This window comes from Rhinoraja longicauda, chromosome 11 (genome assembly GCF_053455715.1).
Source record: "Rhinoraja longicauda isolate Sanriku21f chromosome 11, sRhiLon1.1, whole genome shotgun sequence".
Lineage (NCBI taxonomy): Eukaryota > Metazoa > Chordata > Chondrichthyes > Rajiformes > Arhynchobatidae > Rhinoraja > Rhinoraja longicauda.
In genome coordinates this window covers 48,075,847-48,091,585 of record NC_135963.1, presented here as the reverse complement: position 1 = coordinate 48,091,585, position 15,739 = coordinate 48,075,847, and the positions used below count along the sequence as shown (strand labels likewise).

General features: G+C 39.5%; 1 protein-coding gene across 1 annotated transcript in view; it reads left to right on the top strand.

Annotated features, from left to right (window-relative positions):
- The window catches only part of hmcn1 (hemicentin 1), a 365,295-nt gene that overhangs the window by 214,622 nt on the left and 134,934 nt on the right, over nucleotides 1–15,739 (top strand). Inside the window, exons 43-47 of the mRNA XM_078407604.1 lie at nucleotides 1,501–1,623; nucleotides 5,590–5,751; nucleotides 10,171–10,452; nucleotides 12,300–12,467; nucleotides 14,486–14,599. Of these exons, the coding sequence (XP_078263730.1) occupies nucleotides 1,501–1,623; nucleotides 5,590–5,751; nucleotides 10,171–10,452; nucleotides 12,300–12,467; nucleotides 14,486–14,599 (849 nt within the window). The remainder of the gene's footprint in view (nucleotides 1–1,500; nucleotides 1,624–5,589; nucleotides 5,752–10,170; nucleotides 10,453–12,299; nucleotides 12,468–14,485; nucleotides 14,600–15,739) is intronic.

Sequence of the window (15,739 nt, the reverse complement as noted above, 5' to 3'; positions counted from 1 at the left end):
TAGAAAGGCGTGGCCCATGGCACCTCACTTGGTCCAGTGTTACCTTGACATCAGAAGATGTCACTTTCATCTCAACAGTGCAATAAATTGGAGTTGCAAACGTCCAATACTTTATTGCACAGAAGAATGCCGATATGAGTCTGGAGCTCAGTGACCTGCATTTTCAAACTCTGATTTTATCTTAGACGAGGAAGTAAAATCCAGACCGATGGGACAGTCTAATTTATGGGTCCCAAATTAAATGGGTTAGCAAGCTTTTAATCCAATTCTTAATGACTGTACTTCTACACTACAAAAATTGCTGACAGCTTGATATTAGTATTCCAGGAGGTCACAAGGATGATTAGCGTGGGAAATGGAAAAATCAGACGAGTGAAGTACAGGCTTACTCTTCTGAGGTTAAATTTCAAGAACATTGTGGGGATAATGTAACTGGGAATTTTCCTCTTGTATCTGGCTGGGCAATCTTTCACTCAGGAATTCTTGATCTGGAAAATGGTGCCAAAATGCAAAAAGGCTCCTGTTTTCTGGCATCTTTAGCTTGAATCTAAATTTGTCATTCTAGGCCAAGAATAAAAGGTCATTCAGATGGGAATATGTATTGATATCTCAACAACCTTGTCCAGAACAGACTTCGAACTGTTTCATTGTCAATTTATTTCTTCTGTCTTTTTCACACAATAAATTGGTGCATGGGTGACACCTTTGGGATGAACAGATAAATATCTGGATTTAAATGCTACTCAATGCTTAATTTGCAAATCATCATTGCTACTTTGACCAAATCTCATGTGAACTTCACCACAGGGAATTAAAAAGTGGTTAAAAAAAAAAAGCAGTAAGACATTTAGCAATCTGGTTCTTATTTTTGGATAGCTTTACACAAAGTGATTGTTCTTAAACATATGAGAAAAGTTAAGACACTGTGGTTCAGCAAACAATTGGCCAAGTGCCTCCTGAAAATTAGAGTTCATCTCAGTTCAGACTAATAAAATCATAGATCACTTGCCAACCACTTTTGACAAGGATCAGTTGAAACTACTTTCTTTAATATGGACTGAATTTCATAATGAAATTTGAAGTCATTACCTGTTAAGCTCTTCAATTAATTTCACTTTCTAGGTATTTTATATCCATATATCAGACTAGAATTATGCACAATTAGTTTTAATGTTTGAATGTATAATATTTCATTATACATGCATTTAAATTACAGATTGAACTATTTGCATTAATGCAGCTCCCAAATTTTTTTTACCAACTGGTAGACACAAAATGCTGGAGTAACTCAGCGGGACAGGAAGCATCTCTGGAGAGAAGGAATGGGTGACATTTCAGGTCAAGACCCATTTTCAGACTGGAGACTGAAGAAGGGTCTTGACCTGAAACAGCACCCATTCCTTCTCTCCAGAGACGCTGCCTGTCCTGACTTACGCTGAGTTACTCCAGCATTTTGTTTTCCTACACATTATGTTAACCAACTTATATTTTATTGTTTAGTTCCACCCAATATTCAAGGATCAAATGAATTATCGAAGTTGACAGTCATAGAAGGAAACCTAATCAGCTTAGTTTGTGAATCCAGTGGTATTCCACCACCAAGCTTGGTGTGGAAGAAGAATGGTGAGTGACTAAAATTGAGTGTAAAATGTAGTTGAAGATGTATACCATTAATACAATATCAGATGCTGTATAATTAGATCACAAATGTTCATTGAATTGCAACAATCTGTGCCTTTCATTTTTTTCAATTCACACTTAACCACATCTCAATGGGATTGGTTTATTGGTTTATTATTATCACATGTGCCAAAATACAGTGAAAAGCTTTGTCTATATTCTATCCAGTCAAATCATAGAACACATGAGTACAATCAAGCCATATACAAATCTAAATGTAGGGGGGAAGGGGGGTTAGTCTGGGGAGGCTTGTCTTTGTCATGGACTCAGTATAACCACAACTCCCTGCACTATCTTGTGTTCCTGAGCAGAGCTATTCCCAAACCAAGCTATGATACATCCCAACAGAATGCTTTCTGACATGCATCTGTAGAATTTGGTAAGAGTCGTTGGAGACATGCCAAATTAGAATCATAGGAAGTAGAGGCGGGATGCACTTTCTTGGTGGTAGCTTCAATGTGATTTTCCGGCTATGAATTCTTGGTGATATTCATATCCAAGATCTTGAAGCTCACAACCATCTACACTTCAGCACCATTGCTACTGACTGGGGGCACGTACATCATCTCGCTTCCTGACGTCAATAACTAGATCCTTCAACCATTCCTTCTCTCCAGAGATGCTGCCTGTCCCGCCGAGTTACTCCAGCATAACTAGATCCTTCATCTTGCCAACATTGAGGAAAAGGTTGTTAGCATGACGCCAAATCACTAACTTCCCCATCTCCTTCCTCTACTCCAATTTATCATTGTTTGAGATCTGATCCACTGCAATCTGCAAACCTGGAAATGGAGTTGGAGCAGAATTTGACCGCACAATCATGAGTGTACCATGCATACAAAAGGAGAACACATCCTTGTAGGGATATTAAGAATTATGGTGGATGTTGTTTTGTCACCCATCCTCACCAACTGTGGTCTGTGGATCAGGACGACCAGGTACCATTTGCTGAGGAGAGTGCTGACTCCTCAGTCGAGGAGTTTTCAGATGGGTTTTGTTGGGGTCATGGTGTGGAAGGCAGATCTATGGTCAATAAATAAGGGTCTGACCGAAGAGTTTTTGTTGTCTGGGTTGAGAGAAGTGACAGATTTTATATTTGAAAGTCATCCACTGGTACCTAACACCTCCGCCGAGCTGTTTGATCCAGATGTACCCCAGCTTCCACCGTGACATTGCTCCCAGTGTCCTTTTCACACATTGCCTCATTTCCCTCTGAACCAAAGAAAGATCTGATGTTGCAACAGCAGTTTGTTGCCAGTGCACAGCCACTCTCAGGGTGTTTCAGTGAGTGTTGTTGTGCTGTTCTGTTGCAGTCTACATCTCAACCTTGATCCTGTAATCCTGTATCATCCAGAGTGGAGAAGGGAATTTTGTGCTATGCCTGTACCCTGTATCTAGCTTTACTCAGATAGGCACAGACACAAAATAAAACAGCTCGTAGATCAGTGGTGAGTCTATCGAAACACTTTGGTTTATTAAAGACCTTAACAGTGCACAGCAGGAAGCACACTGAGAGAACTCAAAGTGTTTCAAAGATTCATAGTTTATCCAAATGCAATATATCTTGTCCCTCATAAACCTTTCCAGTAACTTACCTACCACAGATGTTAGGCTCACTGGTCTATAATTCTCAGACTTTTCCCTGCAGCCCTTCGTAAATAGAGGCACGTCATTAGCCATCCTCCAGTCATCCGATACTTCACCCATATCTAATGATGATTCATATATCTTGACTCAAGCTCCTGCCCAATTTCTTCTCTAGCTTCCCACAATGTCCTCAGATATCAGGCATGATCAGGCCTGGGAGATTTATCCATCTTCACGCACCTTAGGATGTCTAGCCCCTCCTCGGCTGTAATACAGACTGACCTCAAGGCATCTTCTTTAACTGTACCAAGTGCCCTAGATTTACCTTTTTCACCACAGTAAAAACAGAGGAGAAATTCTAATTGAGGACCTCGGCCATCTCCTGGGACTCCACACACAGATGACCAATTTGTTTCTGAGGGTCACTATTCTCTGTCTAGTTAGCTACTTTCCCTGAGTGTCCATAAAATCTCTTCTAATTCCCTTTAATTTTATCTGCCAGAAATATCTCCTCTCCCCTTTTTGCCCTCCTGATTTCCTTTTTAATTATGCCCTTCAGTCATGGAGACTCTTCTAGGGATACACTTGATCCCTGCTACGCAACTTAATACTTCTTGGTGGCATTGTAATGATATCTTCCCTTGCATTTTAGACTCTGCTAATAGATTAGGGGAGTGGTAATTACTCTAATGGACTTGTTCCTCATTTTGTGGGCTGCCACAGCTATCTTCTCCCATTGTCTTTGCAGTGTTTGTTAGGTCCTTGCAGACAGTACATTTTATCTTCTTTGCACCTTCGCAACCAAACCCACCATCGCAGTGGTTGAAAATGATACTAGCTCCTCCGTCCTGTATTGAGCCATTAATATGCCCACGCTGACCAAATCCCACCATCACGTGTAATGCATTTCCCTTTTGGGAAGTGCAGACTGGCTTTAATAATATATGATGGCTTTAACTGATGTTTGGCACAATCAAATTTGGGCCACATGCTGAGCAATAAATCAATAAACAGTGCAGTTTGCACACAGCTGTGAGACAAATGAGCAAACAGTGTGAAGGTAACTTGATGCCTACTTTGGTAGCCATGGATGTTGGTCTTCTTCTTCTTGCGTATGGCGTGCACAACCTAAAGTTGTAGGTCAAGGGTAGACGTCCCGGCCAGGGCAGCAGCAGTTGCTGGGTGGATGGCCTTGATGCCACCAAGGAAAAGCCTCAGTGAACAGTCATTCACGATGTGTGGGATGGTCTGGTCTGGATATCTGCAGTCGCAAGCACTAAAGCCTCTGAGGTGTTTTGCAGGAATTTAACCAATTTAGCCCCCAAATATTTAGAAGCAACTTCATGTCTCTTTGACGGTCGGTCAACATGCCAATTTACCACTTGGACCACTTAATTATCCCTGTCAGGTCTCAGCTGCAACTTCAACGAGGATTATCAAGCTCTACATATATAGAATTGTAAAAATAGAGCGCTTCTTTCAAATTGAATAATCATTAATGAAATGTATCCACATAGTTAATGTTCAATTCCTGTTATTCCAGAAGTTTGCCAACTCTGATCTTTTCCATTTTACCTCATTGAAATACCAGGCCAAAATGCTTGAAACACTCAACAGGTCAGGCAGCATCTGTGGAAAGAGACACTTAATATTTTATTTCGAAGACTCTATGTCTCAGTTCTGATGAACAGTCCTAAACCTGAAAAGTTAACCAATTCTCTTTCCGTAGATGCTACCTGACCAGCAGAGATTTTCCTGCATTATTTGCTTTATAGTTGTTTAAAGTAATACTTTCCCCAACTTTATTCTTTAATTGCACAATTCCAACTCGTCTACTCTTCTTATATATTAATGATCTGCTGAAATAATATTCAAGAGGTAATTTCTTGATTCAAGAAGTAATTTCTTGCTTCAAGAGGACACATTTCAAAGGCCAAAAGGTGGGAAGGACACATATTAATTCTGCAACGCTAATTTCTTTAATATAACTAATAGAACATAGTAAAGCTGTGCAGAAGCATAGGCTTGGTTGTTTTGAAGGAAAATAACTGCAGATGCTGGTACAAATCGAAGGTATCACAAAATGCTGGAGTAACTCAGCAGGTCAGGCAGCATCTAGGAGAGAGATGGGTGACGTTTCGGGTCGAGACCCTTCTTCAGAAACGTCACCCATTCCCTCTCCTAGATGCTGCCTGACCTGCTGAGTTATTCCAGCATTTTGTGATACCTTGGTTGTTTTGAAGTCATTACGCTATTTCTCTAAGATCTTGCCACAGTGTTTCTCATAGAACCTATTTTATTAATTTTAATTTTTACCTGTAGGTTCCCCATTACTGAATGATCTAAATGGAGAGGTCCGTGTTGTCTCAGGTGGGCGACAGTTGCAGGTCTCCAATGCTAAACCATCAGACAGTGCATCCTACACTTGTGTGGCCACCAATATTGTTGGAACTACAATGAAAGAATACACGCTGGAAGTCTATGGTATGCAGTGATCTTTTCTTTGAATGAATTTTTAGATATTATTCAATTTTTTTTCCAATTACTAATGTTCTAACAGTTAATATGCGTGGATATTATTGCCATTTTCCTCAATGTTTACTCAAGTGTTTTGTAATACATCAAATTAAACTGATATATTTGAATAATAGTGGAAAAAGTAGAGGGAAAATAGAACTTTATCTTGATTTAAGACCACGCTCTATTTACATTCAGATATCAGTAAATTAGGAGACTGTACATTTATGGACTATTGAAATACGATTCTTTGCTTCCCACTGACATTTATTCAATCTTTTATTGATAAATATCTAAGATTAGTATTGTGTCGGAACAATGATTCCGTATGATTCAATCAAGAGCGCAGTCTTATCTGCATTAAGTGCAAACATCTGTATTAAACATTCAGAATCATTTGGCAGTGAACAGCTAGTTTAAACATTTTATTACCCGGTTTACTACTTGGACACCATTGACTATTATTTGCTGAACATGCCTCTCATCAACTGAACACAAGATTATTTTCAAAGGTTTTGAATCTTTTAGTGTTAGAAATTGTACTACATAATCCATATTTAATTCCAAGTAGGATAGATATATGTTTTGATATAGGTTATGTTATATTTAGATGTAGAACCTTACCAGGAACAATAAATAAATTATAATATATGTTATTACAATATAGATATGGTGGTGGTGCAGAGGTGAAGTTACTGGACAAGTAATCTTTGATTCTTTGTTCAATTGAATCTGTGTTCAAATCCCGCTGTGGGTCTTACATTCTTGTGGTCTTGTCAGCCTAGGCTCATGATTCTTGCTTTGCGGATTAAAATCAAGAATCTGTGAGATATCGTGGGTTCAAATCCTTCTTCATAGTCAGTTTCCAGCCCGTAGGGAGTGCAGGGCAGGGCAGTTTAAAAAAAAACGGCAATTGATTGGCTCAACAAGGTGGGTAAGTGCAGCAGAGTGGCTTGTGTTAGGGTGGAGAGCTTTGTTGAGGGTAAATGCTGAGGACTTGACCTGTGAGACCGATAAGGAAGCTGCAGATTAAATAGGGTGAGGCCTTTACTTTTCTCTTCGTTCCCCCAGTGTAAATGTAGTAAAGATGTTAGGGCTGTGGTACTCTACTCCTGCAGCATGTGGAACGTCAGGGAGACATCAGTTGTCCCTGAGGACCACATCTGTGGGAAATGCATCCAGCTGCAGCTCCTGATTGACTACATGAGGGAGCTGGAGCTGCAGCTGGATGATGTCAAGGCCATTTGGGAGTATGAGACTCAACTAGATGACTTTGAAGCTGGTACGACTTGGATGAGGGAGGGATGGAGAGAGAGGGGGGGATGCAAGGGTTACTTGAAGTTAGAGAAATCAATATTCATATATGAGTCTCATTGTATGTGACTCGTTCTATCCTAACACACAGCGAAGAATGGCCTGTTTCCTTTATCATCATTACTTTTTTGCATATCTTTCATTCATTTGTTCTATATCTCTCAACATCACCGTCTATATCTCTCATTTCCCTTTCCCCTGACTCTCAGTCTGAAGAAGATCTTGACCCAAAATGTCACCTATTCCTTTTCTCCAGAGATGCTGTCTGACCCGCTGACTCAGCCACTTGGGAGGTTTTAAACTCCAATGGCAGGGAGGTGGGAACTTGAGTAGAAGACCAGCAAAAGGAAGGACAGAAGGGAAGGCAGAGATTAGGACCAGGATGTCTCAAGGGAAAGACAGGCAAGGAGAGGTTAAGGAATAAGGTGAAACTATTTGGCTGAAGTGTGTTAATTTCAGGAAAGTCAAGTTGCTGCTTTGTCTGACTTCGATTAGGTTGCATTTGGAGTATTATGTGCAGTTCTGGTCACCCCATTACAGGAAAAAAAGTGGAGGCTTGGGAGAGAGTGCAGAAGAGGTTTACCAGAATGCAGCCCAGTTTGGAGGATATTAGCTATAATGAGAGTTTGAGCAAACTTGGAGTGTTTGCTCAGGAGTGATGGAGACTGAGAGGTGACCTTGCAGACATATTAAATGTTATGAAAGTCATAGTTAGGGCAGAGAGGTCAGAACATTTCTCCCATGGTTGAAATGTCGAAGACTAGAGGGCATAGCTTTAAGGTGAAAGGGTCCTAACCTAAAAGAGTCGTGCAGGGCAAGGTTTTTGCCAACAGTGGTGGGTGCCTGGTGGGTGCCTGCCCTGTCTGAGGTGGTGGTGGAGGCAGATCCGATAGCGGCAATTAATAGGCTCTCCATCGGTACATGGATACCAAGGGAATGGAGAGATATGGATCACATTTGGGCGAAGGAGATTAGTTTACCCTTGCATTATGTTCAGCATGGACAGCATTGGCTGAAAGGCCTGTTCTTATGTTGTACTGATGTATAGAGGGAAACATCGTCTCCGCAAGTACCCTGTTAAGCCTCAGAAGAAATTTGTACGTTTCAATATGATCTCCTTTCATTCTCCTAACTTAAAAATGTAGGCCCAGATTGCTTAATTTCTCCTGAAATAAAAATTCCCCATTCCAGGAATCTTATCTGTACTCTATCTAAGATATGTCCTTCCTTAGGAAGGGAGACTGGACTTAATCACAATATTTGAAGAATCACTGGGTGATTGGTGCATAAACTGTTATGCCCAAATAGTAAAAACCCAGCATGCTGTAGTCTTTCTAACTGCTTGCTGTACATTCATATCAACTTTCGCCACATAACGATACCAAGGTCACTCTGAACACTAACACCTTTCAATCTCTCCCCATCCAAACAAAACTCAGCCTTTCCATTTTTTCTAAGTTTACGACTAAACATTTTTTCATCATTATCCTTGTCTTTGCTCATTTAATTAACCTGTCTAAATCTCCCAAAATACCCTCTGCATCCTCCATATACTAACATCCAGCTTCTTATTATCAACAAGCCCAGATCATCCAAATCATTGATGTCAATTGTGAACAGCTGGAAACCCCATCAGGCATGACCCATTCATCTCCAGTTCATCCATTAGATGTTCTTTATTCTTTGCCAGAGCATTGCCCCAAATACCATATGCTCTAGTTTAATAATCTTTTGAATGTGTTCGAACATTCACAAGTTCCAATCAAGATTTCTTGGGTTATTAATATGGCATAATTGATAAAATTTAACAAATAATGTTTAACACTTTCCAATAAAGTTAAGGATAAGTGTCAATTGAGAATGATCTTATACAGACATATAAAATTATAAAAGGACTGGACAAGCTAGATGCAGGAAAAATGTTCCCAATGTTGGGGGAGTCCTGAACCAGGGGCCACAGTCTTAGAATAAAGGGGAGGTCATTTAAAACTGAGGTGAGAAGGAACTTTTTCACCCAGAGAGTTGTGAATTTGTGGAATTCTCTGCCACAGAGAGCAGTGGAGGCCAAATCACTGGATGAATTTAAGAGAGAGTTAGATAGAGCTCTAAGGGCTAGTGGAATCAAGGGATATGGGGAGAAGTTGGGCACAGGCTACTGATTGTGGTTGATCAGCCATGATCACAATGAATGGCGGTGCTGGCTCGAAGGGCCGAATGGCCTCTTCCTGCACCTATTTTCTATGTTTCTATGTTAATTGTTGTTGAGTATGCCCTGCCCTTGTATTCACAATTTGAAAAAAAATTATAACAGTTGTCATTCACATGATGGAATTTAAATAGTCTGTGTGAATCAACAAAATAACCACAAAGTATGAATCGATGAGTACACAGTGATTGCATCGGTCTCACATTTTTTCTATTTGCTTTATTTATTTCTGTTTAATGGTATTTTCTAAACTAAGTACAACTGGGTGACAGTTTATAGTAGTAAGTGCTTATATTATAAATGTTGGTTTGAATAAAATGAACAATTTAATGTTCGTACTCATAATTAATATTTGTCAAATTAGATGCCATATCAGTTCTATTCTCACCTTGGTGATCAGAATAATGCTTCTTTAAGCAGGCAGTTTGGGGAAAATGATGACGGGGGGCAATACTGCAGTTAAATAAAGGATTGTAATGACTGACTATAAAGCTTTGTGACTACTGAGTATTTTAAAAATATGTAGTGTTATTCAAAACGGGTTGCACAGTTTAGAGTTAATCAGTATATTGACAGTAACTTGTTTGTTTAAATAGTTATCTTGACAGAGTTATAAAAGATAAAGAAACTAACAGATGCCTGAAGAAGGGATTAGCTCTCAATGTGATACAACTTGTTAATCTTAGCCATGTCATAGTATTGTACTTGTATATTCTGTAGGGCGTTCAGTCTCTTCCCCTTTGAAAGACAACAATTTTCTCACAATAAATTGAAACATTAAAATAGTAATGCTGCAGACAGGCAGCTGTGTAGTTGCAACTATAACATGTTTTCTCTTTCGTATTAAAAGTCTTTTTGCTTGACAGTCCGACCAACCATCAGCAACAGTGGGAGGTACCCGACAGAAATCATTATTATTCAAGGGAATGACGCTACCTTAGAATGTGAGGCTCAAGGAATTCCTCGGCCAGCACTGACATGGATGAAAGATGACCGTCCCCTTGTGAATGACAGAGGCGTGAACATTTTAAATGGTGGACAGCTGCTCCAGATTAAGAATGCGCAGGTTTATGACACTGGGCGGTACACGTGTGTGGCTGTGAATGTAGTAGGACAGGTCGATAAGAAATATGATCTCAACATACATGGTAAGTAATAATACAATTAAAGTCTGAAGAAAACCTGAAACGTCACCCGTTCCTTCTCTCCAGAGATGCTGCCTGTCCCGCTGAGTTATGTATATATCTTCGGTGTAGGCCAGCATCTGCAGTTTCCTACACAATACAATTAATTTATTGGCTAAACTAGAATGATCCTGTAATCTGTGCACATGATGCACCAATTCTTGTTACGGGTTTCAGTAGAAGGGAAATAAATCGATTCCCATCAAGGATTACATTTCAGACATTTCCCTGCTGTGTTACCCATGATATTTATCAGCATAGATCCTTTAATTAGTACTTTTTTCTCACAAAATGTTGTAGTTTGATATCTCAAGTGCTATAGTCAGTCCTCGGGTTCAGCTGATTAACTTCCTGGATGTGTTGATTGCAGGAGAGAGTGTGCAAGGTTTAATGGGCCAGCTAACAATTTTCATCACAAGTTGGTATTTATATCTACATGTGAAAAAGTGGGCAATATTTTTAAAAAATCACCAGATGGGATGTGATCACCTTATTTAAAATTACAATCTTGCACCTCCTGTCAACAAAGAGAAACTGAGTGGAGTTCGAACAAAGGGGAGAAAATGAGAAGGAATCATCTTGGACACCACATAGCTATTAGTTTTTTTGCAGCATCACAGAATATGAATGCATTTTAATGAGATCTAAAGGAAACTGGAATGGGGAAAATGAAGGGGGAACATTTAATGATAATCTGAAGAACAGCAACACATACATAAGGCTGGTGTTCATCAGCTCCAGCTTGGTGTTCAACACCATCGTCCCTCCAAACTCATCACCAAGCTCCAAGACTGTGTTTGGCTGAGTCTATGTGTTTGTAACGTTGCTGCAAGCAAGACTTTTCATTGTACCTGTACCTCATCATACTTGTGCACGTGACAATAAACTTTTCTTGTCTTAATATCTTAGGAACAATAAATTATCTAACCACAGCACAATAACTCTGATCATCTGTAAATATTGATTATTGGTTCATAAGAATCATAAGATGTAGGAACAGAAACAGGCTATTCTGCCCATCGAGTCTGCTCCTCCATTCGATCATGGCTGATCTACCTTTCACTCTCAACCCCATTTTCCTGCCATCGCTCTGTAACCTTTGACACCCTTACTAATCAAGAATCAATCTCTACTTTAAAAGTACCCAATGACTTGGCCTCCAATGCCATCCGTGGCAATGAATTCCACAGATTCACCCCCCTCTGGCTAAAAAATTCCTCCTCATCTCCATTCTCAAGGTATGTCCTTTTATTCTGAGGCTGTTAGCTCTGGTTCTGGACCCACCCACTACTGGCCTTTCATTATTGGGCAACCTTCAATGAGATTCCCCCTGATCTTTTTAAAGGATACTTCCTGCAAGTACAGGCCCAGAGCCATCAAGCGTTCTCTTAATTCCAACTTGGCTTTAATGGTACTTAAAGAGTAAAAAGCATTCACTCTTGAAATGCAATATGAATTGTTTCAGGTCGATCAAATCCCGAACAAACAGACTCAAGAACAGTTTTTACCCCAGGGCCATACGAGAACTGAACACTACTTTCTGCAATAGGTCACACTGTTAAAACGCTTGTATTTAATATATTGGTATTTATTTGTTTTGCATTTATTGCATATATGTTTTTTACGCACCGTCAGGATTGCTATTTTTTAATTTCGTTGCACTAGTTGCAACGACAATAAATGAATATTATTATTATTATTATTATTCAGGAGATATTTATATGGATATAATTTTGTTTTTGTTATTTGTAATAACTTCTTTGTTGCAAATATATAATTTTATCACCTGGTATTCACAATTTATCTCATAGTGCCACCAAGTATTAGTGGAGCCAGTGGATTTCCAGAGAATGTCAGTGTTGTGGTTAAAAATCCCGTTGCATTGACTTGCGAAGCCTCGGGCATCCCTCTCCCATCAATCACTTGGCTCAAGGATGGACAGCCAATCAGTCAAAGCAATGCTTTGAGAATCCTCTCGGGTAAGCATTATATCACCATATTGTACCATGTTTTATAAAAGTTGAGGGATCAATGCTAATTTTCAAGCGTGGCAACGATTCATCAGCAGAACAGTGCTTTTTCACATGGACGATAAGATATTCAGTAACCAAGAGTCATTGCTTTTCCATGTTGCTAATTACTCTGTTCCTCTGGTGTGAACATAGGGTTTATTTTGTGAATAATAGAGTGATGTTTACGCAGATCCCAGCTCTGGACCGCTCCTTCACTGGACACTGTATTTTCTGCTTTCACTATTCATCTGATTTATGTTGAACCCATGCTTCAGTCAATCTCTCCCACAATCTCTCCCAGATTCACTGCAGCACGGATTAAATATAAAATGACCACACCGAGATTTGAAGGTAGACACAAAATGCTGGAGTAACTCAGCGGGTCAGGCAGCATCTCAGGAGAGAAGGAATGGGTGACATATCGGGTGGAACCAGCATCTGCAGTTATTTTCCTACACCGAGATTTGAGATATTTCCATGGAGAAACTAAGGTGCACGAGTAATTAATCAACAACAAAGGCAAACTCCAGATATCCTTATTAACTTAAGCCAATAGCTGACAGTTGTGGAAATGTTTGATGTTCCACATACATTGCAAATGATTCTTTGGGATAAACATGTAAAGGAAATCTATTTAGGACTTTGTTTTGCTGTGATGTGGTTTAATTGCACGTTGGAATTAACTAATTACATTTCTCTCATGCACGGAAGAAGGTACAAAAATATCAGAGTGCCAGAAATATCAGAGATCCAAGCCTCCAACAAGAATCAGGAACCTAGAAAAATACTATTGGTCATAAATAAAAGCTACGGAAGTTGGTGAGACCAAAAGGTCACAGATACCAAGGATTTGTGATCTGCATTGCAAAGTTTGAAAGAAATGGCTCTAGAGATCATGAATCCTTTGGTTATCAATGTGGTGGAGCTTTCTTAGAATATGACCAGTGGAATAGACAAGGGGAAACCAATCAACATGGTAGATTTGTATTTTGAGAAGGTTTTTAATAAGGTTCCATACAAGTCTTTGTTGAGCAAGGATATAGCAATAGAGTTGGAGATAAAATACTAAAGTAGATTGAGAATTGGCTATTGGGCAGAAACCACGTAATTGGAATAAATCCTTTTTAGTGGACCAACTGTAACTAGCAGGAAACCACAGAAATCTTTGCCTGGACATGAGGTATTCACAATCTACATCAGTGATTAGGCTACGGGGATCAAATGTCATATTTCCATGTTTTGTAATACACTAGGTGGGATTATGAATGGGAAGGAGGAGATAATGAGGCTTTGTGCTATTTAAATGGACAAGGAATTTAGCTGGAATAATATGGAAAAATGTGAAGTTATCTGTTTAGGTGCACCAAACAGAAAAGTAAAGTATATTTTAAATGGTATGAGATTGAGTAATGATAAACTGTCATTGTCCACGGGTTTCCAAAAGCCAGCAAATGATGACGATGCAAACAGAAATGTTAGCCTGTAATTGGGGAGGATCTGTCTGCATGAATTAAGATGTTTTACTGTAAATACATTGGCATTTGCGAGAACTGTGGACGTCTTGATTGTAATCATGTGTATTATTTTCGCTGACTGGATAGCATGCAACAAAAAAGCTTTTCACTGTACTTCAGTACATGTGACAATAATAAACTAAAACGCACCTGGAGTATTATGTATGTTGGTTTCATTATCTGAAAAAGCATATATTTGCCTTTGAGGGAGTGCAGTGAAAGTTCACTTGACAGTATTGCACGAGAAAGGTTAGCCATGACCTTAAAGAACAGTAGAGCAGGCTTGAAGGGGCAAATAGGCTAGTGATCCTGTTTATTTATTTCCTCTGTTCTTACTTCCAACTACAGGTTTAGTCAGTATTTTGGGGGACTCCAATTTAACTTTATGGGAATATCTACAAGCATCATGCAGGACACTAGTTATTTTTCAGTTTTCAATTGTGTGACATTTGACCTCCTATGAACCCACAGGAGGTCGTACACTACGCCTGATGCATGCAGCAGAGGAGGATTCTGGGATGTACTCCTGTGTGGTCACAAATGCTGCAGGGGAAAAGATCAAAGGCTTTGACCTCGATGTCTTAGGTATGTAATAAGTTCAGGAATAAACCAATAAATCACTTTGCATTGATGAATCTAACTCCTGATCACATTGTCAAACTCATTGGTGACAATAAAAATCCAAACAGGCTTTCCCTGGTGTTGTATACTTGGGAAAATGGGGTAACAGCCCAAGGTTTAAACATTTACCACTCACTGCCTGAGTAATGCTTTGAAAATATCATTCCATTCACTTGAGATCACCATCCAAACACATAATCTCCACGTGAGATCTGTGATGTTAGGTCTTCATTTTGACACCATATGGAATTTTTTAAGACTGATTTTTTTTTCTTCACATTATCATCTTTTAGCAGATTCGGAGGAACTAAAATACCAGGATACCATGCTACAAATCAGTTATACAATGGGATAAATGTTTTGGTCTGTGGTAGAGAAATGGTGCTTATCTTTCACTGCATTGACAGTTAACAACAGAGTGTTGCGTGGATCTGGTGCATGGATGTTCAGGGCCAAGCATCTGTGTAGTGCCAAGGCTGATTGGCTAGCATGCGAAACAGAAATTTTTATATTACCTCAGTACGAGTGACAATAATAAAACTAAACCACCAGGTATCTGTGAACAGAGCAAGTTAGCAACCCATTAGATTGAAAACTGCTCCCTGATTTGTGGAAAGTCTAAACCGATTTAGGGGCAGCACAGTGGCCTAGCGGTAGAGTTGCTGCCTTAGAGCACTTGCAACGCCAGAGACCCGGGTTCGATCCTGACTAAGGGTGCTGTCTGTACGGAGTTTGTACGTTCTCCCCGTGACCACGTTGGTTTTCTCTGAGATCTTCGGTTTCCTCCTGCAAAGATGTACAGGTTTCCTACATCCAAAGATGTACAGGTTTGTAGGTTAATTGACTTGGTATAAGTGTGTAAATTGTCCCTAGTGTGTGTAGGATAGGGTTAATGTGGGAGAATCGCTGGGAGAATTTAAACTAAACTAAACTAAATAAAATTAATTAAAAGCACAGAAAGTGTTTAATAATAATTAAAAACCTTAAATAAAGCAAACATTATAAACAATTTAACTCCCTTTTCACTCTGGGCCTTTTCTAGGTTGCACTATATACAACAGCTTGCATTATTATGGTCTGGTTATCTAGTATAACTGATCATTT